The sequence below is a fragment of the Prionailurus bengalensis genome, chromosome B3 (assembly GCF_016509475.1).
Source record: "Prionailurus bengalensis isolate Pbe53 chromosome B3, Fcat_Pben_1.1_paternal_pri, whole genome shotgun sequence".
Classification (NCBI taxonomy): Eukaryota; Metazoa; Chordata; class Mammalia; order Carnivora; family Felidae; genus Prionailurus; species Prionailurus bengalensis.
The window spans coordinates 106,079,612-106,105,101 of NC_057355.1; the positions used below are offsets into that span (position 1 = coordinate 106,079,612).

Consider the following 25,490-nt stretch of genomic DNA (forward strand, 5'->3'; position numbering starts at 1 on the left):
ATTAGCATCTTAATTTAAAACAATCTAGTTTGGGGGCCCCTGGGTGGCGCAGTCGGTTAAGCGTCCGACTTCAGCCAGGTCACGATCTCGCGGTCTGTGAGTTCGAGCCCCGCATCAGGCTCTGGGCTGATGGCTCGGAGCCTGGAGCCTGTTTCTGATTCTGTGTCTCCCTCTCTCTCTGCCCCTCCCCCGTTCATGCTCTGTCTCTCTCTGTCCCAAAAATAAATAAAAAACATTGAAAAAAAAAACAAACAAAAAACAATCTAGTTTGGATTAATACCCCCAATTTAATTTCAATAGGATTCAAAAACTTTGTTCCAGTATAACTCCTTCCCTTCCTCTTTTTATTCTGCTGCTATTGTAATACATAGTACATCTTTATACATTATAAACCCATCTATAAAGCTTGATAATTATTGCTTTATACAGTTGTTGAAATAAGATAGAAAAAAGTTAGGAACAAAAATTCATTTTATATTGTTTTTACATTTACCTATATAGTTAACTTTTACCAGTACTCTTTATTTCTTCATATGTATTTGACTTAGTTTCTAGTGTCCTTTTATTTGACCCCGAGAGACTCTTTAGTATGTCCTAAATACTAAAGGGAAATCTGCTAGTGATGAATTCTCTGTTTTGTTTACCTAGGAATGTCTTAATTTATCCTTTACTTTTTTCAGTACAGTTGACATACAATATTACATTAATTTTTGGTATACAGCATAGTGATTCAGCAGCTCTATATGTTATGCTGTGCTAACCACAAGGGTAACTATGGTCTGTCATACAGTGCTACTACAATACTATTGTAATATTATAATATTCCCCAAGCTGTACCTTTCATCTCCCTGACTTAGTAATTCCATAATTGAAAGCCTGTACATTTCCCTCCCTTTTACACCTTTTTGCCCATTCCCCTGGCTCCCTCCCATCTGGCAACCACCAGTGTGTTCCCTGTATTGATGGGTTTGTTTCTTCTTTGTTTATTTGTTTTGTTTTTTAGATTCCACATACAAATGAAATCATATGGTATTTGTCTTTTCTGACTTACTTCATTTAAAAGAATACCTTCTAGGTCCACCCACGTTGTTGCAAATGGCAAGATCTCATTCTTTTTTATGGCTGAGCAATATTCTAATATTCCATTTTCTTTATGCATTCATCTGTCGATAGATACTTAGGTTGCTTCCTTATCTTGGGTATTATGCACTGTAGTAAACATAGGGGTACATATATCTTTTTGAATTAGAGTTGTTATTGTTGTTTTTCCTTTTGGTAAATACCAGTAGTGGAATTACTGGACTATATGGTATTTCTACTTTTAATTTTTTAAGGAACCTTCATATTGTTTTCCATAGTGATTGTACCAATTTACATTTCCACTAACAGTGTACAAAGGTTTCTTTTTCTCCATGTCCTTGCCAATACTTTTTATTTCTTGTCTTTTTGATACTCACCATTTTGACTGGTGTAAGGTAATAATCTCATTTTGGTTTCCATTTTCATGATGATTAGCAATGTTGAGCATCTTTTCATGTGTTTGTTGGCTATCTGTATGTGTTCCTTGGAAAAGTGTCTGTTCAGGTCTTCTGCTTATTTTTTTAGTCAGATTGTTTTTTTGGTGTTGAGTTATATAGATTATTTACATATTTTGGATATTAGCCACTTATCAGATATATCATTTGCAAATATCTTCTATTCAGTAGGTTGCCTTTTCATTTAGTTGATGGTTTCCTTCACTGTGCAGAAGTTTTTTATTTTAGTGTAGCCCCAATAGTTTATTTTTGCTTTTGTTTCCCTTGCCTAAGGAGACATACCTAAAAAAATGTTGCTAAGGCCAACATCAACCATATTACTGCCAGTGTTTTCTTTTAGGAGTTTTATGGTGTTAGGTCTCATGTTTAGGTCTTTAATCCATTTTGAGTTTATTTTTGTGCATGGTATAAGAAAGTGGTGCAGTTTCTTTTTTCTTTTTTTTGCATGCAGCTGTCCAGTTTTTCCAGCACTGTTTATTAAAGAAAGTGTCTTCTCCCCAATTTGTATATTCTTACCTCTTTTATCATAGATTAATTGACTATATAAAAGTATGGGCTTATTTCTGGGCTCTCCATTCTATTCCATTGATCCATGTGTTTATTTCTCCTTTACTATTGAAGGGTAGTTTTGCTGGATATAGAATTTTTGCTTTACATTCTTTTTCTTTCAGCGCTTTGAATATGTCAACTCTGCCTTCTGGACTGCAGTGGTTTCTGATACAAAGTCAGCTGTTAATCTTATTGAAGAACCTCTGTATATGATGAGTTATTTTTCTCTTTCTGCTTTCAAGATTCTCCCTCTGTCTTAGGCATGTGACAGTTTGACTCTGATGTATCTTGGTGTGGATCTCTTTGAGTTTATCCTATGTGAAGTTTCTTGAGCTTCTTGGATGAATGGATTAATATTTATTAAATATGGGGTTTTTTTGGTCATTATTTCTTTATAGAGTTAAATAGTACACATAACCTTTCTCTTCTCTTAGGACTATGTTGTTTGTTGGTATGCTTGATAGTATCTCATAGATATCTGAGGCTCTTAATTTTTCTTCATTCTTTTTCTTCCCCCTCTGTTTCTTAGATTGGATAATCTCTGCCTATCTTCAGGTTCACTACTTCTTTTTCTGCCTACTCAAACAAATAATGCTGTTTGGTCCCTCTAGTGAATTTTACATTTTAGTTATTGTATTTTTCAACTCCAGAATTTCTGTTTAGGTTTTTATTTCTTTGTTTAAAATAGTTTCTATCTCTTTATTGATATTCTTTATTTGGTAAGATTTCATTCTTATACTTCCCTTTAATTCTTTGAATATAATTTTCCTTTAGTAATAGCTAATATATTCCTTGCCTAGGAAGTCCAATATTTGGGATTTCTCAAGGACAGTTTCTGTTAACTATGTTTTTTCCTGTGTACGAGCTATACTTTTTTGTTTCTTTGTGTGTCTCATAACTTTTTGTTGAAAATTGGACATTTCAAATAATACAATGTGGCAACTCTGAAAATCAGATTCTTCCATCGCCTAGCAATTGTTGTTGCTGTTTTTATTGCAGTTTGTTTAGTGACGAGTTCTGTAAAGCTTGTGGTCTTTGTCATGTGTGGTGGTTCTCTATTTGGTGAGCTAAGTCTACTAATGATTAGAAAGAGACTTCCTTAACTACCTTGAACCTGTAAGTCTCCCTCTGAGTATCAAGGGGCTCTGTGTGTGTGTGCATGTATGTGTATGCACATGTGCACACACGTATGGATACACAACATGTGTGAATGCATACATGTGGTATTGGGGCACACCTTAAGTGCTCTGGCACAGAGTCTCAAGGTCAGCCTGACATATGAGATTAGGCTTTTCTCAGAGCGTGCTTGGGCATTCATGGAGGCCTATATATGCACATAGCCTTCTGGATCCCCAGTTAGGGCTTTTCAAAGCTCCACCATAGATATCCTATACCCCCCGAGTTTTAGTCTATTGTCATTCCTTGTTTACCTCAACTGCTATAGCCACCTCGGGCAGCTAAGATGTTAAACAGTTGCTACTATTTTCAGAAATTGACCTGGCATTAGGGCTTCTCACTGAACTAGCTCTGAGTCTGGGAAAATAAAGAGAAATCCTGTGAATGGCACTTTTTGAGGAGCTCCAAACCTGTTCTGCCCTTTTGAGTGGTGGTTAGGCTGTTGTTTTTCACAGCTAGAGGGGTGATAAAGCTGATTTTCAAGGCTACCACAGGGTTAAGGAAAGGGTCTTAGAATGAAGCATAAACGCCATAAAAAATGCCATAAAGCTTGCTGTTCTTACCGAGAGTCAGCTGTTTTCTTGATGAAATGTTCCTTGAGTTGTTGCAAGCCTTTGTTTAATTTCCAGAGTTCTGAAAAAGCTGATTTTGACCATTTTTGTCTGTGTTCTCTTTGCTTTTATGGAGGAGTGGTCTTTTAGAGGTTCGTACTCTACCCTGCTGCTCTTTTCCTACTAAACCAGTCTGGTCTGAGTAATTTTGTGTCTTGTGATTTTCTGTGTTTCATATGTTTAATCACTTGACTGATTAATTTCATTTTACTATTTAATGGAACACCATTTACCATTTAATGGAACTGTATAACTAAGAATGCATCAAAGATTTATGTCTTCAAATGTTTGCTAAATTTATGACAATTTAGGAAACTCTATTTTTAAATCTTTCATAGCATTGACACTCTCTCCTCTCAAAGATTTCCTTCCTGTGAAGAACTAGGAGCAGCTAAATTGACTGTGCAGAGGTCTGATGATTTTCTTCATGATCCTGGCCAAAAGAGGAAAGAAACAAATGGCATAGTCCAGGTAAAGTGGGAACAAGATATTAAAATTGATGAGGAATAGAAAGGTAAAAATTATGAAGAAATATAAAAGTTATCAGGACAGAAAGCAAGCAGAAGGATGAAGACAAGGCACTGAAAAAGATAGGCCAGCCCAGTCTTTTCTCTTTACAAAACTTTTCCAGAAGCCCTAAGTGATGTCTACTTATAGCCCTTTGCCAGGAATGCTACGTGGCCACTGCTAGCTTTCCGCCTTCTGTTGGAGAGGGCAAAAGGGAGAAAGAGAACTGTGAATGACCTTTGTTTTTCTGGTCCAAAGTGTCTGCCATGCTTACCTAGTGCCAACTTGCTCTTACTTTGTTTTTGCTTTCTTTCCCAGATAAAACTTTTATTGGCCACTGGACTGCCCAGCACTTCTATAGACTTAACCAGCCCTATTTCACTTAACATTCACATTAATACTTCCAAATAGAAAGAAACCTTAATTACCAATTTTATTTTTTAATTTTAATTTTTAATTACAGTATAGTTGACATTCAATATTATATTAGTTTCAGGAGTACAATATAGTGGCTCAACAAATAGACGTTATGAAATGCTAACCATAAGTGTAGTTACTTATGCCAAGTACTTGTTTTATAGCTCTTGAGTTTGACACATGGAGTCCTTAGACTGTATTGGCATAGTGTATGGCCCCAACTATAGCAAGAGCTCTTGCTTGCGTTAAAATAATTAGTATGAACTTTATATGGTAACATGTTTGCCTTTTTCCTTTAAGCCAAAAGAGTCTCTGATTATGTCAAGACTTGCTGATCTTCCACAGAATTCCATTAAGCTTCAAACAACCAATAACAGATCTGTCTTGAAAGATGCTGAGAAGATTTTGAGAGGAGTACAAAACAATAAAAAAGTCCTTGAAGAAAACCTGGAAGCTATTATTCGTGCAAAGGATGGAGCTGCCATGTATTCATTGATCAATGCTCTATCTACTAACAGGTAAGACAGGGTGTTGGCATCCCAAGATTATTTGTGAAACTGCCAGTTGTTAGGCTTTCTTAAGTTTTTTCTATGCATTTCATTTTGCTTAATGTGTTTCAGTGTTTTGAAAAGGTTCTTTATTTCCTTTGATGATGTGGACTCATTATAAAGTTGGTATTTAGATATCTACCTGTTGCTATTACTTTTTACAGATGTGAAATTTTCCCTTTTTTTTCTTTCTTTGGTATATATCTTTTGGGACCTATTCAAGCATCCTTCAAACATTTGGTGAAAACTAATAACGTTGCTTTTTTTTTTTTTTTTCAAATGAAGCCTATTGGGCTACACAGTAGATTCAAAACTAGATAAGAGATCTGATCTCGGCTCTATTCTTAGAATATTAAATGCTAATTTAAGACCATTCTTTTTTCTTTTATAGAGAGATGTTAGAGAAGATCCGCATCAGAAAGACAGTAGATGAGTGGATTAAGACTATTTCTGCAGAAATTCAGGTAGGTTTTGGAAAAAACAGAATTAGGTGAATTCTCAGATAATTTCCAAGTATCATACTTACTCTCAAAATATTCCTTATATATAAGTCTGCTTACAATTTTTAATTTCATTGTTACTCTTTACTTAGTAATGAGTCTCATTTTACTTATTAGCAAGTGCTTTTTCTCGTAAATTATATGGCTCTTATCTGGAAAATTGTTGGACAATCACGAAAATATGAGTAATTTGAAAGAAAATTTAGCAAAAGCATTTAGAAATAAAAAAGTATACTTACAAAAACATTTCAAGACCGCAGATGTAGAAGCACTGACTTGACAAAGTAAAAACACCAAAGTTATTTAAAGGGAAAATACTACACAAGATTTCTTAGGTTTCTAAGTTTATAGAAGTCAGTTCCAGATGAAAAAGGCCCTACTTTCTCACCTCCCAAAGCTCACAGTGTATTTTCAGACATTAGCACTGCAAAAATCAAGCAGAGCTGTTTTCATTAGAGGCTAAGTAATTTAAAGGAAATTTTTAAAATTTTAAATATTTGAGGGGGCACAAGTAGACAAGGTAATCCTGTTATTTTCATCTTGGGGTGCAAAGTGTTTTTTTCTGACTGTAAGATGTGTGTGTATGCTTACTCACAATGGTAGCAAGATGAAGTGTCAGTTCGGTTTCCACAGCAATAAATGCTAAAATGTATTTATAAAGTTTGTTGTTTAAGAATGTATATCTCTAATGTTATGAAGAAATGATATTATCTATATGATGCACACAAAAAAAATTGAACTAATAGAAGATTGGGAGATTAGTTTTAGCTGTGTAGACAGCTAGCAATATATGTTATACTAATACTGTGAATTCATTACAAAGTATGTTCAAATTTTCAAGCGATTTTAGTTTATAAATACTTATTTCAGAGTTGTATTACAAAGTTGTTTACTTTTTTTGAAGTTTATTTTTTTAAATTTAACTCTTTGAACATTTACTATATTCCTATGGTTCACACATCAAAAAATGTAAGATTTGTAATGAAAAGCTGCCTTGCTACTCTTGTACCTCATCTATTTCTCATCCCCCCGCTCCATAAGGCATCAGTCTTTTTGGTTTTCCTTATTCTTCCAGAGAGTTTTTATTCATATATAAGGCAATATAATTAATTTATAAAGCATTTAAATCTGCTAAATTATATTTTTATAATAGAAAATAAATTCTAATACTTTAGATGTGAAACCACTTCTTGGATAGATTTTAAGTAATTTGAATTTTGGTTATGTTAAGGATGAACTGTCAAGAAAAGATTATGAACAAAAGAGATTTGATCAGAAGAATCAAAGGACCAAGAAAGTTCAGAATATGAGTAAAGATGTTAAAACTAACATACAAGACAAAACGGCAAACAATTCTATAATTCAAAGAAAACATTCTCAGAAACAAAAAGAGGAGCATTTTAGAAATCCACTCATGAGGAATATTCCTGCTTCAAACTTACAGAAAGAGAGAAAAGAAGTAAGATCCTACTCTGATTTTGTGACATGAATATTGCATTATAATTGATCATTTCCTTTAAGCTATAAATAATAAAGCAAATATTAAAATGCAACTAAAAATATGAAAGACTATAGAAATGTAAACTATCTTTAAACTATTGATATTTAGATTTTGGATATTCATAATGTGGAAAAGCAGTGCACAAAATACATAGTTTCCTCCTTCTTAGATCTCACACTTAGAATCAGAGTATTTTAGTTATAGCAGGTATATCTAGAGATCATCTGGTCCAAACGTTAGATTCTCTAGTTTGTGGTACTAAGAATTAGGTTTCATCTTTGTATGTATTTATATGAATATACATATTTTTTGTTTATTTTTCAGTATAACAAATATGTCTAGTGCCTAGTGGTTGTGAGGTATGATATTCAGTGCTACAGAGGGAACGTTTTTGGCTGCTGTAATTAGGCTGTAACTTTCTTAATGCCAAACATGGATTGTTGGGCACAGTAATAAGGCATCTAATTCAATGCTTAGCACTTAGTAGATCTAATTTAGTAAATGCTACCTTATTGTGGCATTTAGATTATGATTGAAGACAGGATTAGGAATGTAGAAAATCACTTAAAGACATGATTTATGTTATCTTATTGTGATTCAATATATATTTATACTTATATAAAATGTATTTAAACCTTACTTTTTGGTGCTGAAAATATGCTTAGTAGTATAAGAGCCTTTATGATTTTTGAGTGGATGGTTTTTATACTTAATTTTTATGCCTTCGAAAACCCTAAAATGTTAAAGCTGTAGTGTGAAAACTATACCCAGAATTTAAGAGCCATTTAAAGTAGAGGACTTTTCTGACCTGGTCATTCTTATTATAATACGAAAGTGACAAAAGAAAGCTTTAGAAAAATGAGATGTGTTTGATAACCATTTTTTTGGTGAGTCGAATAACTTTGTGTACTTAGGGATTTTTAAAAGCAACCACAGTGATACAAGATGAGGATTATATGTTACAAATTTATGGAAAACCAATTTATCAGGGCCATCGCAGCACTCTTAAAAAAGGACCGTATCTCCGATTTAATTCTCCATCTCCTAAGTCCAAACCCCAGAGACCAAAAGTAATAGAACAAGTTAAAGGTAAGGAACCTCATTTTTTTGTGGTAAACTTCATTTTTTATTTTATCAGTTTAATACGTAAAGTTAGTTTTTTCTTTTTTTATCATTCCTAAATACAGTTCAAATTATATAATGCTTAGGGATGGAAAACAATTCCTTCTAAGAGAGTAAGAAGAAATAGACCAGTTCAAGGCATAAAATACAAATAAATGGGAAAAAATGTAGATCAGATTCAAGTCACAAGATAGGAGTAAGTGGGACAAGACAGGATTGAGTGGTAGCTTCATATAAAGCATGATAAAATTTGCATTTATGAGATGATGTCTTGAACAATTTAAATTATAATCTAGGGAAAGTAGACGTTTCCTTGAAGACATTGTTCTAGCCCGTTCTTTCTGAAAGAAGAATAGCAGCTGTCTATTATCATAAAAGTGCTTATGGGCATTTTTGCAGTTTTCTTTATTCTCAAAGAACTTTAGGTAGTAAAGGTGAAAAAAAAGGTTTTAGTACTTTTGTATACCACAAAAAAGAACTTCAAAGGTGCCTCAATGGCTCAGTCAGTTAAGCATCTGACTCTTGATTTCCACTGAGGTCATGATCTCGTGGTTTGTGGGATCACACCCCATGTTGGGCTCTGTGCTGCACTGACGGAGCGGAGACTGCTTGGGATTCTCTCTCTCTCTCTCTCTCTCTCTCTCTCTCTTTCTCTCTTTTGCCGCCTCTTTTCATACACTCACTCTCTTTCTGTCTCACAATAAATAAACTTAAAAAAAAATTCACTTACTACTATATGTTTTGACTCACATCTGCCATTTCCCTAGTGTATTTAAACGTAACTCTTCAATAAACGTTGAGTCTGTTGACTTTGGTTACATTTTGAAGTGCCTCAGCTTGTACTTTAGCAGCCAGTAAGCCACTTCAACAATATGCAGTATGATAACTAGTGGATACCAGCTCAGTTTTGTTTCTTACCCTTTCTGGAAGTTGGAGCTGTGGCTTTGCTTTAGTTTTCTGTTCCTTTCATTTCTAAAGGTTAGGTGATCATATATAGGGTGTCAGTTTATCTAGAAATCCTACTGGTGTGATTTAGTAAAGCATATAGCTTACGGATGATATTTACCCTATTTCCTCTTCTTTATTGGGACTTTGCTATTAACTTATATTTGGGCTTTTGAAAGCCATTGCAAAAAATAACTTGAAGTCTTAAAATACTTAAAATTCCAAAAATAATTTTATTAAGTTACCCTTTTAATGGCAGAAGTGACTGAACCTGTAGAAACATGCTTATCTGTGGGTCTTGCTGTCTGTTATTTTCTCTACCTGGACAGCTTATCCCTCAGAAATGTGCATGGCTTACTCCTGCAGTTCTTTGGATCTCCCCTCTGAGAGGTTAGCTCTTCAGAGAGGTCTACCTTGACCATCCTATCCAAAATCGATCTCCTGTACCTCTGTGTACCCTTGCCCTGCCTTATTGTTCTTCATAATTGCACTTTTCACAATCTGATGTTATATATATTTTTTCTTTTTATTTTTTTAAATCTTTTCTTTACATTTTTTAAACGTTTATTTATTTTTGAGAAACAGAAAGAGACAGAGTGCAAGTGGGGGAGGGGCAGAGAGAGAGGGAGACACAGAATCTGAAGCAGGCTCCAGGCTCTGAGCTGTCAGCACAGAGCCCGACGCGGGGCTCGAACTCACGAACCATGAGATCATGACCTGAGATGAAGTCGGATGCTCAACCGACTGAGCCACCCAGGAGCCCCTTTTTCCTTTTGCTTTTTATATGCTGCTGCTCTTCTTCTTCTTCTTCTTCTTCTTCTTCTTCTTCTTCTTCTCCTTCTCCTTCTTCTCCTTCTTCTCCTCCGAGTGTAGCTAACACACAATGTTACGTTAGTTTTAGGTGTACAACATGGTGATTTGACAAGTGTATACATTATGCTATGTTCACAAGTGTAGCTACCATCTGTCCTGTTACATCTCAGTTATAGTACCATTGACTATATTCCTTATGTTCTGCCTTTTATTCCCCTGAGTTATTTGTTCCATTACTGGAAGACTGTATTTCCCATTCCCCTTCACTCATTTTGTCCAACCCTCTATCCACCTCCTCTCTGGAAACTATCAGTGTATTCTCTGTGTTATTATGTGTCTGATTCTGCTTTTTGTTTATGTGTTTGTTTTTAGATTCTGCTTATGAGTGAAATCATATGGTATTTGTCTTTCTCATTCTGAGATACTTCACTTAAAACAATACCCTCTAGGTCCATCCATGTTTTCTCAAATAGCACAAACTCATCCTTTTTTATGGCTGCATAATATTCCTATATATATATATATATATATATATATACACACACACACACACACACACACACACACACACACACCACATCTTTTTTACCCACTTGTTTATCAATGGACACTTGAGTTGCTTCTGTATCTTGGCTATTGTAAATAATGGTGCAGTAAATACAAGAGTGCATTTGTCTTTTTGAATTAGTGTTTTTGTTTTCTTTGGATAAATATACAGTAGTGGAATTATTGGATCATATGGTATTTCTATTTTTTAAATTTCTGAGAAAACTGCATACTGTTTTCCACAGTGGCTGTACCAGTTTACATTCCCACCAACAGTGCGTGAGGGGTCCTTTTTCTCCACATTTACTTGTTACTTCTTGTGTTTTTATTTTAGCCATCTCACAGGTGTAAGGTGATAATCTTGTTCTAGTTTTGATTTGCATTTCCCTGATGATATTAGCATCTTTTCATGTGTTTATTGGCCACCTGTATGCCTTCTTTAGGAAAATGTCTGATTTTATATTTTTATTTGCTTATCGATTGTTTTCCTTACTAGACTGTAAACTCAGTGAGTACGTTTGGTTTATTAATTACTCTATTTCCTGTGTCTGAGGCAATGCCTAACATATAAAATGCTGAAAAAATTTTAAATGAACATTCAAGAAAAATATTCATTTAATTGAATAAATGAATACTAGACAACAGAATGAAAAAAATACAGATGTGGTACTAAAATGTTTCTTCCTAGGATCATAAATCTATGCTTAACGGTCCAGATTCATAAAATTACTCCCATATTAAAAGAAAAAAGGTAAGGGGCGCCTGGGTGGCGCAGTCGGTTAAGCGTCTGACTTCAGCCAGGTCACGATCTCGCGGTCCGTGAGTTCGAGCCCCGTGTCAGGCTCTGGGCTGATGGCTCAGAACCTGGAGCCTGTTTCCGATTCTGTGTCTCCCTCTCTCTCTGCCCCTCCCCCGTTCATGCTCTGTCTCTCTCTGTCCCAAAAATAAATAAACGTTGAAAAAAAAAATTTAAAAAAAAAAAAAAAAGAAAAAAGGTAGTAATGTCAGGAGTTTATTTAGAAAATAGTTTATTTTCCTTTATACTTTTACTTTTCTTCACTTTCCTCAGGTTCTGTAGAAATCAGACAAATTTCTAATTTTTTAAGAATTCAGGATTTAGGGGTGCCTGGCTGGCTCAGTTGGAACAGCATGGGACTCATGATTTCAGGGTCGTGAGTTCAAGCCTCAGGATGAGTGTAGGGATTACTGAAAAAAAAAAAAAAAAAAAAATTAAAAAAAAGAACTCAGGATTTAATGTCTATAGATTTTCATACATAGGAATAGAAAAAGTGTATAATGATATTGACTCCTATAAGATTTTAATAGGTATATAATTTGATTATCTGTACATAATTTCAAAGGTTAAAGGCTGGTTATTCAGAATTATGTCATGGGTAAAGATGTAATGAGAGGATGAAAAAAATCCAATTCCAAATATGATCATTAACTTTTTTGTACCCATAAGGGAAAATATGTAATGGGTTAAATAAATAATACAGTCTGAATATTCTGAATCTTTTACTCAACATTTTTTTCCTAGTCATTGAATCTGTCTTGTCATAATAGTTGAAGAAGTTATTACATATATTCATTGGTTCAGAAACGGTGGCCTGTGAGTCAGCTGCCTGTTCTTTTTTTTTTTGTTTTTTTTTAAGTTTATTTATTTTTGAGAGAGAGACAGAGCACGAGCTGGGGAAGGGCAGAGAGAGAGACACAGAATCTGAAGCAGGCTCCAGGCTCTAGGCTGTCAGCACAGAGCCCAACACGGACTCAAAACTCATGAACCATGAGATCATGATGTGAGCCAAAGTCAGACGCTTAACCAACTGAGCCACCCAGGCACCCCCAGCTGCCTGTTCTTATAAATAGTATTGGAAATAGCCACACATTTATTTGTGCATTGCCTATGACTGCTTTCATGCTGTAGTGGCAGAATTGACATGTAGCTGAGACTGCATGGCTCATGAGACTAAAATGTTTACTGTCTGGCCATTTAAGAAAAAGGTTTTGCCAACCCCTGGTTTATATGTTACTTCTATTTGGGAGCCTTGTAACTTTATTATATAGAAGGAGATCTTTCTGTAAAGATCTGTATTTCTAGCTGGCTGGATAGTAGGTGTTCAAACAATATTTTAAAGTATCTGCCATTGATAATTATTATAGGCACTAAAGTAAAGTCAATAAGAACACAAACTGACTTTTATGCAATGAAACCTGTGAAAATGGATTCTAAATCGCAACACTCCATTCCTATGATGCTGCCTCCTGGTGATCAGCATTACTTGTTCAGCCCAAGCAGAGAAATGCCTACTCTTTCAGGTACACTGGAAGGTCACCTAATTCCGATGGCTATTCTTTTAGGTAAGTCCCAACAAAATACACAGGGTAAATTTTAAATTCTTATCAACAGTGGCAGAACTTTCAAAATGACGTGATAGTCCCTTACCTTTTCATCTATGTGTTGTATCTGTGGGTAGGGCCTCAGAATGTGTCTTATTTTGTATAATAGCAGTCTCTGAAATAATGGGCTCTCACCAAAGTTTCATTCACAGGAAACATTCCTTTGCTATTTTATAGTACATTGCTATAGATGAAACAAGGCAATAAAATGTTTAGATGTGTTCTAGATATTCATAATAATTAAAGAATTCAAACATTCTAAGTAGTTCAGTGTCATGTGTTAGGTGAAGTACTTTAAAGTAAGTTTTATGTACTTCTGAACTAGGCTGTGGTAAGTAAAAATTGTGTGGTTGTGTCTCCTAGGCCAATAGTTGGTTATTTACCTATCTGAGGTCTCTCAGACTCATGACTGTAAAAATTTAACAAATCATTTTTGCTCCCACACTAACTCTTAAAATATAGTTAGCAGTTTTTTTTCTTTTGGTGTCCTTGCTATTCTTTCTTAATTTTGTTGAATGATTTAAATATGGACATTTTCCAACATAGGAGGGAATTTTTCATTTATGATATTATGGGTTAGTGACATGTCACCTTGGTAGCTGTGTCTGTTCAAACATGCCTTCTGTTAATGTAGTAGCTAATCCTTGCTGTGTGCCAGCTATAGACGTAAGCACTTTATATATACCAATTTATTTAATCTACCCTGTAAAACCCATGGTAATATACCAGTTTTATAGATGAAGGAACCAAGGCACAGAGAAATTAAGTAATTTGTCAAAGGCCACATAACTTGAGTGGAGCTGGGATTCAAACCCAGTCAGTCTGGCTTTATAAAGAGTCTACGCTTCTAAAGAATGTACTGTATTGTCCCTCTTTACTTTGAAATGTAGGAAATACGTGGAACTTTTGAAATGAAAGCTAAGTTTCTGACAGCTGTGATAACTACCAAATAGCTATTTATTGGTAGTCAATCACTAGTATTTTATTGTTGGTTTTATTTCTGTCCATGGTTGCTCTATGAAGATTTGAGAATAAAAGTAATCCGATGTAATGCACTACATATTACTCGTAGCTCTGTCACTTATAAACAGGCATGAACTTTGACCAATTCTGTTGTTTCTAAACCTATTTCTTCAACTGTGAAATGTGGATAACATGAACACCTCCTAGGCTTATTTTGAGGGCCAGATAGTGTATGTGAAGTGTCTGGCACATATGGGTGCCTGGTAAGTGTGAGTCACTGCTGAAGGGAAGCCATGGTGAGTATGTTGACGGTGATGATAATAGAAGGAGAGATGACTGCAGTTAGCACTCGGTTTTTAGATGAGAATTCAGCCATAAACATCCAGGTTACGTATTTGATTTTACCCTTTATTTCTGAAATGGTCAACACATCTCTGCCCCAAACTCTTTAGGACAAACCCAAAGTAATAGTGATTCCATGCCACCCACTGGAGTAATTGTAAACAAGCCACACCCTGTAACAGTGACTACTTCTATTCCTCCATCATCTCGAAAAACGGAAACTGGAGTAAAGAAACCTAACATTGCAGTTATAGAAATGAAGTCAGAAAAAAAGGATCCTCCTCAGCTTACCGTACAGGTATGCCAGGGTGCACGAATAGACAATTTTAAGGGAAGAAAATTTAGCACTTAAAATCTGTTACATTGCTTTGTGAAAAATTTGCTTTCATCATGGGCCTTTTGTTCTTTAAAACTATGATATTAACACGATGTCTCGATCCTTGTTCTACATGATTTAAGCTACTTGTTCTAAACTAGTGATTCATATCCAGGTGACATGATGATATTCCAAAGGGAACAGTTCAAGAGTGTATTATAATTAATTTTAAAAGAATGAGTATGACTTTAAATATATACAAGATTTGAATGAATAGAAAGGGAACTTATATGTTAAGATTAATTATTCAAGTTTCCATTCTTCCTAAGTTAATGTATAATTTAAGTCAAATTGTAATTTAAAAAAGCCCCATCACAAGGCATGAGTTTTATTTTTTTGTCTGTTTTTTTTAGTTTGAACTTAAGGGTTATTTTGATGTTTGATATTATTTAATGATTTGATATTTTATTTGATATTACTTAATGATTATGTAATGACTTGATACTATTTAATGACTTAAGATTTAAGGATCATTTTGATTTTTGAACCTGTATAACGAAGTATTTCAGATAATAGCTTTGGTTATTTAAAAAAGAGAGGCTCTGGGTGGCTCAGTCAGTTATGTGTCCTCTTTTTTTTTTTTTAATTTTTGTTTAATTTATTTTTTAAGTTTACATCCAAGTTTGTTAGCATATATGTATCCAACTCTTGATCTTGGCTCAGGTCATGATCTCATAGTTCGTGGGATCTAGCCCTGCGTCAAATAAATAAATAAATAAACTTAAAAAAATTAAAAAAAATTAAAAAAAGAGTCTAGTATGTGGTAGATACTTCATGTATCAGTGGGCAATAGGATTCTTGTAAGCGGAATATTATATTTTATAATTAGTTAACAGTGTGGAAAATAGATCAGTTTAAGACTCTACCCTCTTACTGTATGGCACATGAATTCTAAATAGGCAATAGGTGAAAGTATAACTGTAAAACATAAAAACAACAAAATTAGAAGATAATTGCATGGAATTTTTATCAAGGCTAAAGTTAAGTCTGGATATGAGAAAGAAAACCTACATATGATAAAAGAATAGATTTGAATCTATAAAATCTAAAACTGAAGTTAATGTAAAAAATTCCGATACAAAAAGGAAAACTACAGTGAGAATAGATGAAAGGAATATGCTAGAAAGGATCAATTTTTAAATCTGAAAACTTGCATAAATTAATAAGAAAGCTGTTGCAAATCTGGAAATATTCAAAGAACATAAATACAGAAAAGGAAATACAGTTTATAACCAAGAAAATGAGTAATTTCAATCTTTCTGGTCACCAAGATAATGCAAATTAAAATAACAATGATATACTTCCATTTAAAAACTTATTACTTAAACAATTATATTATTTAATTTGGACAAAGCGGTAAAACATAATTATGTTTTTGATGACATTAATTTTTTAATGTTTATTTTTGAGAGAAAGAGACACAGAATGTGTGTAGGGGAGACACAGAGAGAGAGGGAGACACAGAATCTTAAGCAGGCTCCAGGCTTCAAGCTGTCAGCAGAGAGCCCCAGGCAGGGCTCAAACTCACGAACCATGAGATCATGACTTGAGCCAAGACCTGAGCCATCTCGGATGCTTAACCAACTGAGCCACCCAGGCACCCCTGTTTTTGATGACATTAAATAGAACTTGTTTGGGTTGCATTTTGGCATTAATTACCAAGACTTTTAAATATTTATGGTCAGTGACTTTGGAATTTAATCTAGTCTCTGTCTATCTAGCATAATGAAATAATTCAAAGTTTAGGGGTAAAAAAACCCTGTATGTATGAAGAAGTTTTTTATGGTGATATGTATAATAGTGGAAATACTAGTAATATCTTAAATGTTTGCCAACAGAAAAGTGGTTAAATAATTAAGGCATGTATATTTGTTGAAATACACAGTTATTTAAAATATAATTATGAGCTGGGTGGCTCAGTCAGTTAAGTGTCCAACTCTTGATTTTAGCTCAGGTCATCATCTCACAGTTTGTGGTTTTGAGCCCCACAATGGGCTCTGCACTAACAGTGCAGAGCCTGCTTGGGATTGTCTCTCTCCCTCTCTCTCAGTCCCACCCCAACTTGTGCTTGCAGTCTCTTTCTCTCTCAAAAATAAATAAATGAACTTAAAAAATATATAATTATGAAGATTCTACGGAATCAAGAAAGGTGCTTATGATTTTAATTACAATGAGAAATCAGAAATGTAATTATTTTGGGGACACCTGGATGGCTCAGTTGGTTAAGCGTCCAACTTTTGGCTCAGGTCATTATTTCACAGTTCATGAATTTGAGCTCTGCATTGGGCTTTCTGCTGTCAGCACAGAGCCGGCTTCAGATCCTCTGTCCCCCTCTCTCTCTGCCCCTCCCCTGCTTGTGCTCTTTCCCTCTCTCTCAAAAATAAACAAACATTAAAAAAAAAAAAAGAAATGAAACTGTGTTAGATTTTAGCCATACATGAGTACATAGTAAAAAGATAAAAGGAAGAGTGAAAATAATTTAAGGTGTTAGGATTTTGAAGGTGCCTGGGTGGCTCAGTCGGTTAAACATCTGACTCTTGATTTCAGCTCAGGTCGTAATCTTACATACAGTTCATGAGTCCAAGCCCCATGTCAAGCTCTGCGCTGACAGCATGGAGCCTGCTTGGGATTCTCTGTTTCCCTCTCTCTCTGCCCCTTTCCTGCTTGCTCTCTCTCTCTCTCAAGAATAAACATTAAAAAAATAAAGATAGTAGGATTTTGTGTGTTCCCCTTTATTTTCTAAATTTTGTAAAATATGCTTTCATAACTCAAAAAATTTGTCATGCATTGACTTCACAATAAAAAGTGTATGTTATTAATGTATAGATTGACAAATATTTGAGTCAAAATGATAAACTGGATGTTATGTTCCGTTTCAGGTGTTACCCAATGTGGATATTGATAGCATTTCGAATGGTAGTGCTGATGTCGACTCATCTCTGACTAGTCCCAAAGAAGCACGTCCTCCTCTGAAAACCTGGATACAGGTATTCAGAAATTTATCTTATAGTTTTGAGTAATATCTGACTATGGAGTTTAATATTATTCCATGAAAAGTCTCCCATTATAATTATAATCTATTATAATAATTTCGGTTTTAAGGAAAGGATTCAAAATTAATCTGGAATTGCTGATGAACTTGAAAAAGGAAGTTGGTTTTAAGATCCTTGTGTTTATAAACACTGTGAAAGTGATAATCCTTAGTGTAACTTTTTATGTGTAACTTAAGTTGTAAGACTCTCATATATGAATAGAGGATTTCTATCTCTTTGGAGAAGAAACTTGATTTAAACAAGGAATTAAATTATAGGTTCCTGAATGTGAATTCATAGTCACGTTTGGAGTTCATGATTTGGGATGTTGCTTTTTCAATATAGTATTGATACAATGCAAAAATTGGCATTTCTCCCTAGTATTTATTTGCTATTGAATAATGAAGCTCTAACTTTACTATACAGTGAAATAATACTGTAATTTCCCCCAGCTTTCGTCTATTGTAAGCAAATGTCATCAAGGATGCAATTTTAAGGAGAGGGAGAACGCCAACAATTTTTCATGATCCGAAATAGTAAAGTAGAACTGACCCTAAATGGCAATTATGCCTAATTGAATTTTTTCATCAGTGATTTTTTTCACCAGATGTTTATTAAAACATATGATTACAAATAATTTTTTGGACTGTTTATCATTCTGCTCTCAGGAAGGAGCTAATATGGTTTTGGGGACTGGATTATATCAAGTGAAGCCTAGAGGCTAAATTTGTAAAATAACTATCTAATTTATTTGATTCTGTATCTGTCTTTTTGTGAATATGTATATATGTGTACTTATATATCTAACATATAAACACTTTGTTTAACTCTAGGAGAGAAATTACAATCCTATCAACTTTATCAATTGACTTAAATTGCATTGTTGGTGGAGTCATTGACAGAAACTTATATTTAATTTTTGATAGCTATTGAGATGAAACTTGATGGCTTGAGGACTATCTTGAATTTCATTTACTTAATGAAATCAATTCTAAACAGGACATTAAAATTTAAAAATAGGACCATGAAATGACAAGTTTATGTTGTGGGTAGAAATATGATAAATTATACATGAATTAAAAAGATATTAAGCACAACAAAATCTTTTCAAAAATGTTTTCTTAGAATTCAGAATTTATGAAGGTAGATGAAGAAGAGGTGAAGTTTCCAGGAACGAACTTTGATGAAGTAATTGATATCATACAGGTAACAAAGCTTAGAAACCATAAGAAATTATTTTTCTACCAGCATTCTTTTACATGATTATCTTTTCTTTAAAGGCTTTATTATTATTATTTTTTAGGGCAGTTTTAGGTTCACTAAAACTGCAAAAATAAGAGGGAAGTACAGAGATTTCCCATATACCTTCTACCCCCACACGTGCATAGACTCCCCTGCTATTAACATCCCCCACTAGAGTGGAACATTTGTTAAAATTGATGAACCTACATTGACACATCTTAATCACTTAAAGTCCATAGTTTACCCTAGAGTTTACTCTTGATGATGTTTGTATATTCATGGGCTTGAACAAATGTATCTGTCATTATAGTATCATACAGAGTATTTTCACTGCCCTAAAATCCTTTGTGTTCTACCTGTTCCTTCCTTCCTGACTCATGTCCAATCCTTGGCAACCACTGATCTTTTATTGTCTCCATAGTTTTGCCTTTCCCAGAATATCATATACTTAGGATCATATGGTGTGTAGCCTTTTTAGATTGTCCTCTTTTACTTGGTAATATGCATGTAAGCTTCCTCCATGTTTTCATGACTTAGTAGCTTATTTCTTTTTAGTTTTGAATAATATTCCATTGTTTGTATGTATCACATTTATTTACCTATTCACCTACTAAAGGACATCTTGGTTGCTTCTAAGTTTTGGCAGTTATGCATAAAGCTGCTGTAAACATCTGTGTGCAGATTTTTGTGTGGACATAAGTTTTCAACTCCTTTGGGTAAATATTAGGGAGGATGATTGCTGGATTGTATGGTAAAAGTATGTTCAGATTTATAAGAAGCCACTAAACTGTTTGCCAAAGTAGCTGTACCATTTTCCTGTACCAGCACCTGCACATCCTTGTCAGCATTTGATGCTGTCAGTATTCTGGATTTTGGCCAGATTTTATGTAGTGGTATTTCATTGTGGTTTTAAGTTGTATTCTCTGATGACATATGATGTGGAGCACCTTTTCATATGCTTATTTGCCATCTGCATATCTTCTTTGATGAGTGCTATTTTCAAAATTGGGTTGTTTTCTTATTGTTGAGTTTTAAGAGTTCTTTGTATATTTTGAATAAGAGTTCTTTATCAGATTTGTCCTTTGGCAAATATTTTCTCCTAGTTTGCAGTTTGTCTTCTTATTCTCTTGATGTTGTCTTTCACAGAGCAGAAGTTTTTAATTTGAATGAAGTCCAGCTGATTTTTTCTTTCATGGATCATCCTTTTGGTGGCATATCTAAAAAGTCATTGCTATACCCGCAGTTATCTCATTTTTCTCCTATGTTCTCTTCTAGGACTTTTATAGTTTTGTGTTTTACAATTAGTCTAGGATCCATTTTGAGTTAATTTTTGTGGAAGGTATAAAGTCTGTGTCTATATTCATTTTTTTTCCCTGTAGGTGTCCAGTTGTTCAGTATTATTTGTTGAAAAGACTATCCTTGCTCCATTGTATTGCCTTTGCTCCTTTGTCAAAGATCGGCTGACTGTACTTATGTGGTTCTATTTTGGGGCTCTCTATTCTGTTCCATTCTTTTCTTTGACTGTTCTTTCATCAATACCACACTGTCCTGATTACTATTGATTTATAGTAAATCTTAAAGTTGAATAGTGTCAGTCCTCCAACTTTATTCTTCTCCTTCAATATTGTGTTGGCTATTCTAGTTCTATTGCCCCTCCATATAAATTTTGGAGTCAGTTGATAACCACATAATAACTTGTTGAGATTTTTATTGGCATTGCTTTGAGTATATAGATCAAGTTGGGAATAACTGACATCCTGACAATATTGAGTCTTCCTATCTAAGAACATAGTATAATATCTCTTTATTGATTTAGTTCTTCTTTGATTTCCTTCATTAGAATTTTGTACTTTCCCTCAAATAGTTCTTGTACATGTTTTGTTAGATTTATTCTAAAGTATTTCTTTTTTTTTTTTTTTTTGGATGCTTATGTAAATGGTATTTGTTTTTAATTTCAGATTCCACTTGTTCATTGTTGGCATATAGGACAATGATTGATATTTTTATGTTGACCTTGTATCCTGCAAACTTGTTATAATCAATAATTAGTTCCAGGAGTTGTTTTTTCTTCTAGTTCTTAAATAGATTAATCTATATAGACATGTCTATGTAGACAATAGAATGTCTGCATAGACAATCATTTCCTTTGCAAACAAAGATCGTTTTATTTCTTCCTTCCCAATACCTTTTATTTCCTTTTATTGTCTATTTGTGTTAGCAAGGACTTAGTACAATGTTGAAAAGGACTGGTGAGAGGACACATCCTTGCCGTGTTCCTGATGGTTTGAGTATATTTTGACCATCAATATTATGTTACAGTGCTTTGAGAAACTTCACTTTACTTTTTAGATAAATATATGTTACTTTAAAATTATGGTTATTATTGGATAGTACAGTGTTCTCTTCATCTAGATCACCTAGCTGCCTCCAGGAAACTTAATGATTACCAGCTATTTCCCATCTATATCTCATCTCTCCTGCTTCCTGTTTTCTTCCTCCATTCCATTTCCTTTGGCTTCCCTCCCTCCAATCTGTCCTTTCTTTATTCTGTTACATTTATCTGTTTGATTTCTGGATTATTGGCAAGGTCACCAGTTAGTTCATATTGAGGGAAAAAGTTGTGAGGGGTCTAAAATCCAAGAGAAGAGCCCGTATAACAGGAAGAGTTATAGAAATGATAGAAAGGGTAAAATAGGAGAAAGGGAAAAATAGGAGGAAGTGAACTATGATGGATGGGAAAAGATCATAGAACCTGCTTGAATAATAATATGTCAATAGAATTTAAGGACATTTGTTCATATTTCTTTCAGAACTTTCAGAACTAAGGCCAGTTTTGTTCATCATTAAATCAAACCCTGTTTTAGAATATTAAGAGATCATGGGGCATCTGGGTGGCTCAGTTGGTTAAGCCAATGCTAGAATTCTTGCGTGAAGAGCTTGTATCTACACGTCCTTCTGCTGGATGATCTGTGTTAGTTTCCCAGCCTTATCTTTGGACAGCTGATCCAAGTTGGGTTGGAGCCCCACCTTGGGCTCTGTGCTGACAGCTCAGAGCCTGGAGCTGCTTTGGGTTCTGTGTTTCCCTCTCTCTGCCGCTCCCCCACTCGTGCTTTCTTTCTCAAAAATAAAATAAACATTAAAAAATAAACAAACAAAATAACTAAATAAAGATTGTAACTTAATAAATATCCTCCATCAGGAAATGAAGCCCACAACTACTAAGTGGCAAAGCCGAGGTAGGGACACTTGTCTTTGAACTCCAAACCATTTGCTATTTCTAAAACTATTCCTTTAACTTGTACATTGAAAAAAATAGTTGTCAAATGTCTTTGCTAGGCCTTAGACATATAAAGATAAATAAGATTCTTGTCTTTGAAACACTCATGCGGTGTTCACATGAGAAGACATACCAGGGAACAAAAAACTTTAATACATTGCAGGTCTCTTAATATTCTTTAAAAAAAATTTTTTTTAATATCGACACGGGGATAGAATCCATAAGCTGTGAGATCGTGACCTGAGCCTAAGTTGGATGCTTAACCGACTGAGCCATCTAGGCGCCCCTAGTTAGAATTTTTAAAGAGTCCTAATTTTTTTGATACTCATATTAAATTATTTACAGGTAAAATGATATCTATGATTTATTTCAAAATTTTATGTGAAGGGTAAAGAAGATGGAGAGTATAGATCACACAATTTAGCTGAGTTGATAATTGTTAAAGCTGGGGAACAGATAAATGGGATATGTGTAATTTATACATAACAGATACAGTGTACAAGCACTATTTTGTGTACTTTTAAGCATATATGATATTTTCATAATGAAAATTTTAAAAATTTCAGAAGTGAGTCCTTTGATCATGATGTGATGGTACAAATAATGTGTAAGATAACCTACCTACATATGTAAATGTAAATTTTAGTTTCAGAAAGAAGAAGCAGTTATATTTGGAAACATCAGTTTTATTATGATAATAAATTAATAAATTTCTAGAGGGAAATTTTGAAGTGTTTTATGCAGGAATAACCATGTTATCTAATTTGTTTTATGACTGCTTAAAATGAACATTCGGTTTTAAAATAATTGAATAACTAAGGGTCTTCAATTTGATCTGTATGACAAATGTGTATATATCATAAATAATATGATACCACCTAATTAGAAATGCGGTTGATTAATGTAGAAGTGCTGGTTAATTCACTGACCTAAGTTCCCTGTCTGTACTTGTCACCAGTACATGTTAAACAGATACAGAAATATTACAGGTTTTATTTTTATTATTATTATTACCAGGAAGAGGAAAAACCCGATGAAATTCCAGAATACTCTGAACCAATTCTGGAGTTTAACAGGAGTGTTAAAGTTGTTTCTACAAAATATAATGGTCCTCCTTTTCCGCCAGTTGTTTCTACTGTTCAGCCCACTACTGATATTCTGGATAAAGTAATTCAGAGAAAAGAAACATTGGAAAATAGCTTAATTCAGTGGTGAGTTTACAGTAGTGTTGGTGTAAACAGAATCGTAGTAGGAAATATAAAGTATTAAGTTTTGGCTGGAAATCTTCCTTGTTTTCTTTTGTTTATTAAACTTTCCTTTGCTACAGTTACTGTAAACTCTTTGATGTGATGTGAGGGTTTTAACTAGTTGTTGAAGGTATTGTTTCTTTTCTTGAATATTTATGTTTTGGCTTTCTACTATGGCAAAAGAGGCTATTGTTAAGTAACAAAAGCCTTCAACATGTACATATTCTTTTTTCTTTTTTAAGATTTTTTAAAAAGTATAATCTTTATACTCAGTGTGGGCTCCAATTTACAGCCCCAAGATTAAGAGTTACATGCTCCACCAAATGAGCCAGGTGCCTCTGTACATATTCTTTAATCCAGTGATTCACTGCCAGAAATTTATCCTAAGGATATAATTATGGTTCTGCTACTAGACCATACACTACTTAGCACCTACAGTGTTTACTATAAACAAGGCATTATTCTGCTTGTTACTTCTGTAAACTTAGGAACTCTATTTTTATCCTGTTTTTACCTGTGAGAAACCTTAAAGAAGTTATGGAATAAACACCTGAATAGTAATAGCTATCAAGATTAAATTTAGAAGAATATTTAATGAAATTGAAAGATATTAATCAAGAATATTTAGTGATGTTGAAAGATATTAATAATTACAAGACTTCCCTCAAAAATAAATGTGCATAGGAAAAAATTTGAAAAACAGTATGCCAAATTGTTAGTTGTGTTTGTCCCTGAATCTGAGATTATGTGTGAGCCTTATCTATTTTTAACTTTTACATATATTCTAATTTATCTACAATGAATATCTATTACTTCTTTAATAATAGTTTATATCAGCCTCTTGGCTGCTCTAAAGAAATGTACAGAAGCAGTATCCTTGTGTTCCCCTTCTTTTTCCTCCTCTTCTTTCTCTACTTCCTAAAAGTGATCTTGGAAATAAATTATCTTAACTTTTAAAGAGGAAAATGACCTGTATCACAGTCTATATATTTATTTCTTTGAAGAGGGGGCAGCTGGACTTCTTTTCTAATTCTTATCTTGTGTGGTTTTATATGGGTGCTTTCCAAGTAGGGAACCTAACATTTTAGGTACAGGATATGTCAGATAATTCTTGACCTAAACTTTATTATGACTTTAGGAGGTCTGTTAAACTTTTCATTAGAGTAATCTGAAAGTTCATTAAATCAAATTTAAAGCTATCTCCCACATGGAGATTCTGTTTCATGTGGTTTATTTTGCTAGGAGACATATTTGATTTATTTCTTCTCTCCAGATTCAACTTTCAGAATCACTACTTTCATATGTAAATGTTAGTGTCCATGGGTAAAGTTTATTTTTAAGGGTGGTATTTCTAACACTTCATACATTTCAATCAAATTTAGGAATCCTCAACTTTTATCCCCCAGGGTAGAACAAGAAATAATGTCAAGAATTATCTCTGGGCTCTTTCCAATCCAACAACAGTCCGTAGCTAATGTCAGTGCTTCAGTCAGTGAGGCAAGTGAACCATTGACTTCTGACATAGGTAAGTGAAATGGAATCTTTAAAATTTTTTTGTTATTAAAGGATAAAACCTTCAAGTTGTGGATTTATGTATCTTAGAGGTCAAGTAGTCTTCAGCTGACAAAAGATAAGCTCTTCCTTCTAATAATCCCTTCCCTGTTCTCTGTAGTGGAGGTTCTCTCATCCCCTTATTTCATACTGCAGCATTCAGATTATTATTATTATTATTGTTCCACCCCTCCATCCCTCCCACCCCAAATCTCTCTGTTATTTCCCATAGCACTTTGTATATATCTTTGTTATGGAATTATCAGATTGGATTATGATTGGTGTACATA

The 25,490-nt window shown here is 34.0% G+C and overlaps 1 protein-coding gene across 5 annotated transcripts in view; it reads left to right on the forward strand.

Annotated features, from left to right (window-relative positions):
- The window catches only part of KIAA0586 (KIAA0586 ortholog), a 112,874-nt gene that overhangs the window by 21,451 nt on the left and 65,933 nt on the right, over positions 1-25,490 (forward strand). For 3 of the 5 annotated variants that reach the window (XM_043556262.1, XM_043556258.1, XM_043556260.1), the window contains exons 10-20: positions 4,210-4,342; positions 5,096-5,313; positions 5,735-5,807; positions 7,075-7,302; positions 8,259-8,433; positions 12,934-13,131; positions 14,586-14,773; positions 17,731-17,838; positions 19,009-19,089; positions 23,420-23,613; positions 25,056-25,174. In XM_043556262.1, coding sequence (XP_043412197.1) covers positions 4,210-4,342; positions 5,096-5,313; positions 5,735-5,807; positions 7,075-7,302; positions 8,259-8,433; positions 12,934-13,131; positions 14,586-14,773; positions 17,731-17,838; positions 19,009-19,089; positions 23,420-23,613; positions 25,056-25,174 — 1,715 coding nt within the window. The remainder of the gene's footprint in view (positions 1-4,209; positions 4,343-5,095; positions 5,314-5,734; positions 5,808-7,074; positions 7,303-8,258; positions 8,434-12,933; positions 13,132-14,585; positions 14,774-17,730; positions 17,839-19,008; positions 19,090-23,419; positions 23,614-25,055; positions 25,175-25,490) is intronic. The other 2 variants (XM_043556259.1, XM_043556261.1) reach the window with 1 other exon arrangement.